General features: G+C 37.4%; 1 protein-coding gene across 4 annotated transcripts in view; it reads right to left on the minus strand.

Moving 5' to 3' along the window:
- LDB2 (LIM domain binding 2) overlaps positions 1-2,133 on the minus strand; it is a 426,688-nt gene extending 424,555 nt beyond the window's left edge. Inside the window, exon 1 of one of the 4 annotated variants that reach the window (XM_089677450.1) lies at positions 1,812-2,133. In XM_089677450.1, coding sequence (XP_089533576.1) covers positions 1,812-1,943 — 132 coding nt within the window. In that variant the 5' untranslated portion in view covers positions 1,944-2,133. The remainder of the gene's footprint in view (positions 1-1,811) is intronic. The other 3 variants (XM_089677451.1, XM_089677449.1, XM_089677452.1) reach the window with 3 other exon arrangements.
- Between the last annotated feature and the right edge of the window lie 10,321 nt (positions 2,134-12,454).

Raw genomic sequence — 12,454 nt, forward strand, 5'->3', positions numbered from 1 at the left:
TGTACAAACAATGATAAAGCAATGACCATCAGCTCAGTAAGGAATTTTCACAACTGTGCTTTTTACTGAAAAAATTGCCAGCATGGAAGTATGAACCTTCTCTAAGGTTAGAACCCTACAGACCTTTTCACGTCCACCATTCTGTCAGACTAGGACCATCTCACCCAAGCAGTGCACTGCATTCTGATGGGATTAGAGGGTCACTAAAAGGAAGGAATCGATGATTATTGGTTTTGAAAGAAACACATGGACTGCCATTGCTTTAAATACACAAGTTGCTTGGCTGCCTCTAAAGTCAATGATCTGGAACAAGCATGCGTAGTAGAAAGTCAGAGGACTCTTAATCTGCATACTTGCACTAGATCTATGCTTCCTCTAATATTAAAGCCATTGAATTAAGTAGACAGCCAGGAAAGTAGGCATTTTTTAGAATGAAGTGTCAATATTGGCAACCTCTATATTCTTATGTACATGATTCCTTTAAGAAAGCTCTTGTTTGACGTCACCCTTACTTCTGACCAGATGACCACAACCAGAAGGATATGGGAAAAGAAGAAGGCAACTATTGCTGAGAAAGTGGTCCGCATCACCGTTTGAGTTTCAACAGTCTGTAAACATTTTTGAAACAATTGTAAGACAAAGTTAATTTAAAGGCATTAAAAATTCCTAAGTGGAATAAGTCAAATACATATACACTATTTCACCTATATGCACCAATGCACAAAGCCAACGTCCATCAGCAGTAGGTGTAGGGAATTAGATGCATTAGTGAAATTAACCTCAGGATTAATGACAAAATACATATAAAATACTTCCACACCTCCAAGCTGTTGAGGTCATTCAGCTGTGTGACCCTAAAGACACAAAGGTGGCGACAGCACACCTTTGGTCATACAGGTGCTATGGGGAAGGGGGCTGCTACCATTATTCCAGTTCACACACTTTTTAACACTTTACAAAGTGAATTGTTTAGGGAGTCTGAATTCCTCTTCCAATCTACTCTGTATTCATCATCCTACCTTCACCCCAGTTCTTATTCATTCATAAATGGTCCACACAACACCACCAGACCTCAGAGATCACAGTATCTTCTAGTACATAACAGAAATGAGTTTGCCCATCTCAAAGCAGATACTTCCAAATGTTCATTTCTCTTCTTTTTTGTTCATCAAATAAATTCTACTTTTAACTAATACTGTGCTTTACAAAAAAAGTTATTTTTTTATTAACATACACATGTAAAATTCTCACAAACTTACTAGAACTGTAAATGTATTATGAAGTCTGTAGAGTTGAAGATAGCATTTTACAACACAAGGCTCAGTTCCTGTCCGGTAATCCCAAAGCACAGTACTGCCAACTGTCACTTTTAGTCTAGAAATGGTAGCTAATGCAGAACAACAGGCAAAGTTACCTAGATATCAGATATCAATTTTTCCGTGTGAGAACTTTTACATACATATTTGTGAATGTTGTCAACATACATAAACTAACTTTTTGGCTTTAGATTGACGTGTCCTTTATTGCACATTTTATTTGTGTCCCATGTAAAGCCCAGTGTGGCCACCAAGTGAAAAATAAAAACTGTTCAGAAACACTTCAAAGAGCGATGAACTCCTTAACTCAACTTTACATCAGAAGTACCTTGGCTGTAGAAAAGCAACCCAGAGTACCATTATCATTTGTGGTACACGAGTACATATAGAATTTTGGGATATTACCAGGCAGTAGGTGCAAGAACATAGATGGATTAGGATTGGGATGACTTGAATATGTAGGTTGCGATTAGGGGAAAGGCTAAAAGGACTTACCTCTGTACGCGCCTGCAGCCTCTTGTTCAGCTCATATATACGATACTCTGGCTGTACCATGTACGGAGTGTGTCTTCTGTAAAAAGGACCAAAGGGAGAGGAATAAAAAGGGTCATGCTGAGAGCTGGACATGTTCTTTCTTCCTTCCAGAGAATCAGGGCAGCATCAGCATCCATAAAGAGCACATGGACTGCGCGTTCTTCACAGCATAAACTAGCAGTATGCAAACACAGATCACACTGCTTGCCTGAGAACTGCTGCTAGAGCTTCTCTATAGCAAGACACAGAAAAAGAGAGAGAGGGAGAGGGAGCCAGAGAGAGCGAGGAGAGAAGCAGAGCACCAGAGCGAAAGAGGCTGAATAGCTTCAGGCTACACTGCCTGTTTTTAAAGAAGCAGTATATGGAGAGGGTGACTTCCTGTCCACACCATGGGCTGCCTCGCATACATCGTTCAAGGCTGCCTTTTTAATTGTATCAGGCAGGGTCCCATAGGAAACTGAATGTTATACCTCATGAATTTACATATTTCTTTATATCTGTCCTCATTTTTATTCATCCTGCGTAGGGTCATGATTTATTATTAATAAAAAGCCCAGCTTGTCTATTAGAATGTAACTTTTAATTTATTGCAGATACAGTTATTTTAGGGTGTTGTTGACTAAAAGGAAATGAAGCAAAGTACGATAAACAAACAAATGTAAATATATATATATATTTATTTATTATATATAATAAATATTATATATAATATATAATAATATAATATAAATATATATATATACTGTATATATGTATATATATATATATATATATATATATACTGTATATATATATATATATATATATATATATATATGTATATATGTGTAATATTCCCCAGCGCCCGGTATTCTCTTTTTGCAGTGTTTTAGTGATTTATAAAAACATATTTTAATTTGATTTGTTATTGGCAATAACACATTTTTTCTTTTTTTTTTTTTTCAAATAATCCTCTCCATATAAATTAGAGCCTTAGAGCCTATTCATTAAGCTTAACGCACGCAGTAGTTTTATTACCATGTTTTGTGTATTACAAAGGAGCATTATTTTTTTATGTATAAAAGGTTTTTGTCACACCGATCAGGTGAACTAACCACATACATTTTAAAAGACTCATTCTTCATTTTATAATATTTTTTTTCATAAGTAAAAGTAAGTTCACAGCAGTTCACAGCAGTGACCACCCAGGTCCTCGCTCCCTAAACTACGGCTAGATTTAGGCTGGAGCTAATTGTAATCCATGCAATATTTATGAATATGATCAAAACATTTTGATTAGAAAGTTACTTTGGAGCAAAATAACAGATTCAGCTGAAATAACTCCCAAATCTTAGTAAAGTGACCTATGTTTGATTATTGTGAGATCCAAGTTTATGACTATTTGAGCTGAACCAGAGCTAACCAATGTAATTTTCTCTGGCCAGCCAATTCTACATAAGGTATTCTCTCTCTTTCTCTTACCCTTTTCAAAGTCCACACTGAAAAGAATAATGTATTGTACACATAGGGACTGATGCCTTGCAGCTTTTGAAAAGCATATAAAAAGTTAGTTCTCTTTTGCAGAAAACACTCCCAATGCAGATAAGGGGTGCCTGCCTTTAAAAACAAACTGTTCAGCTTTGATCACAGTTAAATAATACTCTTGCTAGAGGTGTAGGCTGTTCATGTACCTCCAGAAGCCTGGTAGAAAAACTCCCAGATATACCATGATCCCATTCTGCCTTGTTGCTAGGATGTTACTAAGACACTCCCAGTCAAATCAAACCCCCTTGCATTCACTCTATCCCTTGCCACAGCAGTTGTGAGGGAATAGGAAATGAAAAGGGGGATTAATAGCCCCCCCTTTTTGTATTATTATAATACAGGATTTATATAGCGCCAACAGTTTGCTCAGCGCTTTACAATATAAAGGGAGACAATACAGCAACAATACAATTCAATACAAGAGGGTTAGGAGAACCCTGCTCCTTGGAGCTTACTATCTAGGATGGGACGACTGTGGCAGGGAAAATAAGGTTTCAAGTCCCCCCACCCTATAAATACAGTGGGGGAACATTCTAGAAGGTCAGTAGGATTTTTAGTCCCCCCCAGTGGTGTTAGGAGGAGAAAACATCGTTAAAGTTTCAATTCCCCCCATGGTATACTAATATAATGCAGAAGCTTCTAGAAAATAGGAGTTTTTAGTCCCCCACTACACCTGGACAGTTTTAAGCCCCCCCCCCCAGGGTATATTATATAATGGGGAAGATTCTAGAAATTGGGAGTTTTTAGCCCCCCCACTACACCTGGACATTTCTGGAAGAAAAAGTGACCAATCGGGAGAAGAATTGGAGAGAGAAGAGGGCTATAAAAGGGGGTCTGTTAACGGAAAAAACAGAAACCTGGGAGGCATCTCTGTGGTGCTCTCCTCCCACCCGTCCATTTTTGTCGCAGCCAATATTATTGGTGAGTATCATATTAAATGATGGTAGAATAAGTAAGTATGTAAATTGCAAAAAGCTGGATGGTTAATGAGTATGGTTGAAAAGTGTTGCGTTTATAAGTACAGCTTGAATTGTAGTGACTAAGCCGGGGTTTTGAGTAAGATTCATTTAACCTCCCTGGCGGTATTCCCGAGTGTAGCTCGGGGTAAAGTTTCTGTACCAAAAGCGGTAACCCCGAGCTACACTCGGGCTTACCATGCGGCGCTGCATAGGGAGTCCCTGCAGAGCTTACCTTGTCCTTCGCTCCCGCGATGTGTCCCCTGCAGCGTCCCCGGCCATCTCCTCCGGCTGATACCGGCATCCGGCTTCTGTGTTCCGGTCCCTGTGACATCGGGATGTACGGGCGCCGCCGCCGGTGGCGGGAAATTTGAAAATTTTAAAAAAAGTCATTTTTTTCAAAACGAATTTTACATAGTAAAGTATTGCTGTTTCAAACCATTTCACATACATTTTGTCCCTAGTGCTTTGTCCTGTGCCCTGTCTGCATTTTTACCGTTCTTTCTGCCTGGAAACTTAGAAAAGTCCATGGCATCCAAAAAGCATCCCTTTAGGTCAAAAGCGGGTTTAGATCAGCTAGAGAACAGCGATAGTAAATCAGAACCACTTGCAGAATTGAGTGATAATGATTCGTGGAGAAATTCGTCATCAGACACTGAAAACAATTTTGTGACTTTGCTCAGTGATGTGCGAACTTGGCACTATCTTTCAAATTTCAGTGTTTTTGGTTTGATTATATTATTGAATTAAATGTATTATTATATTATTATTTTTTATGATTATTAAATTATAATTTATGATTTTGAGTTTCAAATTTTATCATACCCGGGACGTTTAATAGACTCTTGTTCGGACAGATTTCAGTGAGTTATTCCTAAATATTACAGCCTACAATAAAAAAACTACATATTTCCATGCAAAATAATGGTACCGCTTTCAGCACCAAAAATCTGAAATAATCATACCGCTAGGGAGGTTAAGTAAAAATTTTTTACAAATATTAGTAAGCTAATATGTAAAAATAAAGTGTTATTTTAAAGAATGATATTTAAACCAATAAGAAAACAGCCGCAGCCAAGTTAGCACCAAACAATAAGAGTTGTGGTCTTTTATTGTAAATAATAAAGAATACTGCCTACAGTCCCATAGTGGACCACACATTTGATGATGGGAGTGACCAGTAATGGATGTGTCTTAGCAATGTCCTAGAAACAAGGCAGAATGGAATGATGTCATCTCTGGGAGTTTCTTAGCCAGGCTTTGAGAGGTATGTAAATGGCCTACGCCTATAGCAAGGGCATTATCCAACTTTAGTCAAAGCTGCACAGTTTGTTTTTTTATCTACAGACACCCCTTACTTGCATTGACAGTTTATGGTAAAGGTGAAATCAACTCTTTAAATTTCAATGTATTATACTACAAACACCAAACGCACACTAGTATTATGAATCCTAAAGAATGATATTAAAATATAAACAATAATAATAATAATAATAATAATAATAAAAATAAATTTATGAAGGGCAAGCAGTAGGGTCAAAGGTGTGGAAACTCTTGCTTATAGCTAAAAGCTAAAATACATGGAAAAAATACAGAGATCCTTCCATCCAGGAGTGGTCGGGCACTCATGCACCAAAGTACCACGGCTGCAGAAACAGTGCTGGTTGCTGCAGAAAAATGTACAGACTGTTACCAGTTACCAATAGATTTTATCACAGTTGCAAATATATATATATATATATATATATATATATATATATATATATAAAATTTAAATAATAAATCATAACCTCAAAATCTGAAGTAAATAGTCCATATATACAGTATTTGCTACCTTACTCTTATAGCTGCAAGCAGCCTCTGTGTGCAGAGGTAAAACCCCCCCTCCCCCAAATCATCCATCTGATCACTGAATATAGAAAATGATGTCCAAACACCCCCCCAGCCTATGATCTGACAATGAAGAGCTGCAGAAAGTTAATAAGGGTATCCCTTTGTTTTCCCCTTTTGCAAGCATGTGTTGTGCAAATCAGTAGAACCATGACTAGTGCACCTCCTAGCTTTCCACCTTACAGGTATTACAGGAGGCTGATATCAGAATAAATCCAGGTATAAATGCAAGCTACAGTATATGTAAAATACATACAGGGGTCATTCACACCACATGTGGTGGGATGCATTGTTGACTGCACTCCAACTGAATAGACAGTCCAAAATCTTATGGGCATGGTTCACACCATTGCAACACAGTGCATTGAAAAAAGCACAGCAAACTGCATTTTTCCACACTGCAAATGCACAGAAACACAAGCAAATGCATGTAAATACAAAAAAAATGTAACACAGTGCAGTGCACATAAAAGCCCAAGAAGAAAGAAGATGGAAGTAACTTCAAAGGAAATGCAATCTTAGGATCTATGCTCCACGAGTATAGGCAAACGCACTGTAAAATGCTTGTCAAAGGCACGTCGTTGAGCATGAAAAAATGTGCACTAAATGCACAGTTTCTGATGTGAATGGATCCTCAGTGATTTGCAATGTACATATAACTGGGATAAATAGAAGATTCATTTCAAACATGCCTAATGGGCAATAAATAAAAACTTGAGTAAATTAGGTATGGTAATAGCAACTATAGATTACAAATCAGCAGAATGAAACTGGAGTCCCATGCCATACTTTGTTTTCTTTTGGTATGAATTCATTGTTGGAATCTTGGGCCATAGGTATAGACAAGGTGCTCTAGGCTTTTGTAAAGCTCAATTAAATAATTAAACAATATTCCCCCTTTGGGGGGGGGGGGTCCAATATATGTTTATAAAGGTCCTCAAATGGGAAGGGTAATATCTCAGGCATCTGCAGCAATAATCCAGGTATCATTGTGTGGTCCCAGCAGTTTCCTACATAGTAAAATTAATCTGAGTGACTAACAAGCCGCTGGATTACTTTTACAGGGGGCAGAAGGAGGTCCCACGTTTATGAAGGTCCTCAAATGGGAAGGGTAATATCTCAGGCATTGCAGCTGCAGCAATAATCCAGGTATCATTGTGTGGCCCCAGCAGTTTCCTACATAGTAAAATTATTCTGAGTGACTAACAAGCCGCTGGATTACTTTTACAGGGGGCGGAAGGGGGTCCCACCCACTTCCCACCACTGCCTTTACCAGGCTCTCTTGTGCAATCCGAGAGCCCAAGGATGCGACCAGCAGCATCCAGCTTTAGGCACACTGTGAGTGGAACTGATGTCATTCTTCCCGCTGTGTAGCAATAAAGTTGATGAAAAACAGTTATAGCTATAATGTTAAAAAAAAATGTAAATTAAAAAAAATTAAATAAATAAAAAAATGTAACTACCCCCATTTTCCCATGCTCTCACACAAATGCGAACGTGTAAGTAGGACATATGAAAAGAATGATTGCATCACAAATAGGAGGTAATGCCTCAAATATCAGAGCGAGAGAAATAATTTTAGTACCAGACCTCATGTGTAACTCTAAACTGGTAACTTGTAAAGGCTTTTAAAACATTGCCTATGGGGATTTTTCTGTCCCGTAATTTGGTGCCATTCCACAGGCGGATGCAATTTTAAAGCATGACATGTTTGGTATCTATTTATACGGCGTAACATCATCTTTTGTATTCTACCAAAGAATTTGGTATTATATTGTGTTTTTGTGCATTAAAATCTATTAAAGTGTATTTTTTCCCAAAACAATTGTGTTTGAAAAATCGCTGCGCAAATATCGTGTGATAGAAAAATATGAAATGCCTACCATTTTACTCTCTAGGGCCTCTGCTAAAAAAATATATGTTTGGGGGTTCTAGGTCATTTTCTAGCAAAAACGTATGTTTTTTAGATGTAGGAGAGGAGTGACAGAGTTGGCCCAGACTGGAAGTGATTAAAAAACTGCTAAGAAACGTATGGTAAGTTTGGACAATTTGTTTTGTAAACCAATACACGGGTACTGAAAGCTAATAAAACAAGTGATGTGTCTGAATATTCATGAAAGATATAAGTTGTTTCTTTTTATTAACCATCTTCTGTTTTAATGGCTAAGGGATTGTGATATACAATTTGTTTATGCTTATATTTGAAACATTTGTATATATTAAATTTACCAAAATCATTGATTATTGCAACTTGCCCAGTGATATTTACTTTAGCTGAAAGGATAATCAACCCTTTCTGTACAAATTTGTAACTTTAAAGGATATATTAACGCAACATTTTCATATACCTGGTGTGTGCCTGCTGTAGTATGTACTTGCATGAAAAAGTATCCTATTCTCTGTGTATTGTTTCCTCTGTATGAAATACATGCTGTTCCTGCCAGTCTCTCAGGCTGCCCTCCTTCAATGATCAGATTTGGGCTGACATGCCCCCCCCCCTTCACAGCCATTCATTGGGAAGACCAGTGTGCTGCTGCTTCTCCTCCCGCAGCTCTCTAAGATCCTTATGCAGCTGAGAACAGAGGGTATGTGATCACTCACAAAAAGAGAAAAAAAATTATAAACTTTTTTTTTTATATCTATACACAAATGCATTAAGATTAAAAAAAAACCTTATGCCTTTTGAACCACTTTAGTGTTAATTTGTAATATAAAAAAAATTGTACAAGCAGTCTGTATATGCAGTAAAGAATGCTTGTTATATTCACCATGGAACCTAAGGAGTTAATCCTCTGCATTGTGTTAAAAGGCTGCTTGGTCCTGTCTTCTCTGATCCTCCCCTTCTTTTACTGTCCACAATCCATCTGCTGATATAAAGCAAATACAAAGAACACTAAATGAAATATTTAAACTACCTTAACCTCCCTAGCGGTCTGATTATTTCAGATTTTTGGTGCTGAAAGCGGTACCATTATTTTGCATGGAAATATGTAGTTTTTTTATTGTAGGCTGTAATATTTAGGAATAACTCACTGAAATCTATAAAAAAAAGAGTCTATTGAACATCCTGGGTATGATAAAATTTGAAACACGAAATCATAAATTATAATTTAATAAATAATCATAAAAAATAATAATATAATAATACATTTAATTGAATAATATAATCAAACCAAAAACACTGAAATTTGAAATATAGCGCCAAGTTTGCACATCACTGAGCAAAGTCACAAAATTGTTTTCAGTGTCTGATGACGAATTTCCCCACAAATCATTATCACTCAATTCTGCAAGTGGTTCTAATTTACTATCGCTGTTCTCTAGCTGATCTAAACTCGCTTTTGACCTAAAGGGACGCTTTTTGGACGCCATGGACTTTTCTAAGTTTCCAGGCAGAAAGAACAGTCAAAATGCAGGCAGGGCACAGGACAAAGCACTAGGGACAAAATGTATGTGAAATGGGTTGAAACAGCAATGTTTTATTATGTAAAATTCGTTTAGAAAAAAATGACATTTTTTAAAATTTTCAAATTTCCCACCGCTGGCGGCGCCCGTACGTCCCGACGTCACAGGGACCGGAACACAGAAGCCGGATGCTGGCATCGGTCGGAGGAGATGGCCGGGGACGCTGCAGGGGACACATCGCTCGAGCGAAGGACAAGGTAAGTGCTGCAGGGACTCCCTATGCAGCGCTGCATGGTAAGCCCGAGTGTAGCTCGGGGTTACCACTTTTGGTACAGACATTTTACCCCGAGCTACACTTGGGAATACTACCAGGGAGGTTAAACACACACCTTCCTAATAAATTAAAAAATCTTTTTTTAAAAGAAAGTTCACCTAAACAACTCAATAAGCAAAACTGAGAGTTCTCCCATTGGCAAATTCAGTTTTGCCAAAATCACACTGTTCATCCCTAGCCAAGTGTCCTTGTTTCTCCAGGACAGTCCCTCCATTTTTCAAATAGTCTTATGACTACCCCTGTCCTGTAGCAAGTCCTGAGAGGCAGAAGGCTACATACAAATTCCTGCAGTAGACTCATAGGACACTCAGAGCAAAATGAAAACTCCTACAAGCTTTAACCAGTGTTCAGCAGGATACTGATAGAAGTCACAAGATTGCTATATACTGTACTGCTAATGAGAAAAGGTATTTAGCAGTTGATATTTACTAAAATAATTGCATTTCCATGTAGTGTGTGCTGTGGAAAGGCAGATATAGTGAATGCAGGGTCCTGGGTTTAGTAAGACTTTAAGTGAATTGTCACACCCAGCAAATTACTTTCTTCGATCGTCTGGTAGAATGAAAGAGAAAATATAATGGTTTGGGGATAGATTTTTCAGCTGATGTGTTATAGTTTTACAATGCTATATTTTTACAATTCTTACAATTTTTGTTTATCCCGTCATTTAACTATAGGCCGGGCAGGACTTTCGTCAATCCGGGTGGATGCCATATGATGTCTTCCCGGATCGCTGCCTCGCATGTGACCGTGGGGCTATGCTGTGGCAAGATCTGTCACTGATCTGTGTACCGGCCTATTGCAGGTACCATGTGACCACTATGACCAATCACAGCAAGTCACATGACAATTGTAAACAAAGGTTGGCTTCCTTTCATGACATCCATTGTATACAATTGTGTTGCTAGCTGTGATTGGTCACATAGTACAGGCTGGGGCCAATCACAGCCCATCTGTGTCATATGATTAGCTGTAGCAAATCACAGCTATTCACAACAAAACAAACTGAATGAATCGACATCATTCAGTAAAATTCATTGCTATAAGCAATCATAATGTGTAAAAAAAATCTGATCACTTCCCTAGAGTAGTGCAATGCTATTATGGTAACATTATGTTACCCTGGTAACAGTGTGTTATTTAAAAAAAATCATAAAAAAGAGAAAAACGTAATAAAAAAGAAAACAAACCTGAAAATATTTTTTTTGTTTGGACTGTCACCAGTCAATGTCCCTGATCACTACCACACCAATTATATGATATATATTGTGAAAAATACCACCATGCCTCCTACTAAATACCTCAGACTATCTACTTTCCAAAAAGGGGTAATTTGAGGGATATCTGTACTGTCCTGACATTTTTGGGGATCAAGAAATGAGATCAGTGTCATAAGTACAGCAGGATTGATTGATTTTCAGATATATACAATAGTTTGTGAACTCTACAACTTTCCTACGGACTCAACAATATACGATTTGGATTTTTTTCACCTAAGAAATGTAGCAGAATACATTTTGGCCTAAATTTATGAAGAACAAATATTTATTTGCTAAATTTTATAGCAGAAATAAAGAAAAACGTATTTCTTTTCAAACTTTTCGGTCTTTTTTCATTTATGTAGCAAGAAATAATAAGCCCAGTGGTGATCAAATACTACCAAAATAAAACTCTATTTGTGTGAACAAAATGTAAAAAATTTAGTTTGGGTGCAGTGTTGCATGACTGCGCAAGTGTCATTCAAAGTTCGACAATCCTGAAAGCTGAAAACTGGCCTGGTCAGGAAGGGGGTTAAAGTGTCCTGTATTGAAGTGGTTAACATAAATGCATGTAATATCGAATACAACAATGAGAAGGGATTCCCAGAGCACTATAGGTTTTTTAAATAAAAAACACAGCAACATCCTGTCTGTCCTGACTAAAACCTTAAATGGAGATGGGAAAAGGGGAGTCACTGCTCCGACTTGTTTGTAAATTTCAGATCAAGTTATTGAGCTTTGTAAACAGCAAGATTTTTTTTCCTCAGCACATGAAACATGAAAAGGAGCCAAGGGCAATATGCAAGCAATATTTCATGCAAAAAAAAAAGAAAATATGTTTGTACATTTTTTTTGTAGTACTAATATTGATAAAAGAAATATAAACAAGCCACTACACATAAGTACCAAAAAATAACACCTATATATATATATATATATATATATTACAATGAGACAGATCATAATAATTGTGTATTAGCCTCTAGTTGTCATTTGAAAGCTCTTGTTAATGACCTCCCCAAGAACCAATGCGTCAGGGCTCATCATATTGCTTCTAAAAACCACTTATATGAAATCAAAGCTGAATAGTGAATTCTATTGTAAGGCAGAAACCATGCACAGTATGAATATGAATGTTCTGTGACATAACTGTCCCAACAGCAAGAACACATATAAAAAAGTACCACTTGTAAGTCCCTTTGATATCAGCCAAGATGATATGTAATAGGCTGGTGC

The sequence above is a fragment of the Staurois parvus genome, unplaced genomic scaffold (genome assembly GCF_062004578.1).
Source record: "Staurois parvus isolate SC_StPar_1 unplaced genomic scaffold, SC_StPar_1.0 ptg000186l, whole genome shotgun sequence".
NCBI lineage: Eukaryota > Metazoa > Chordata > Amphibia > Anura > Ranidae > Staurois > Staurois parvus.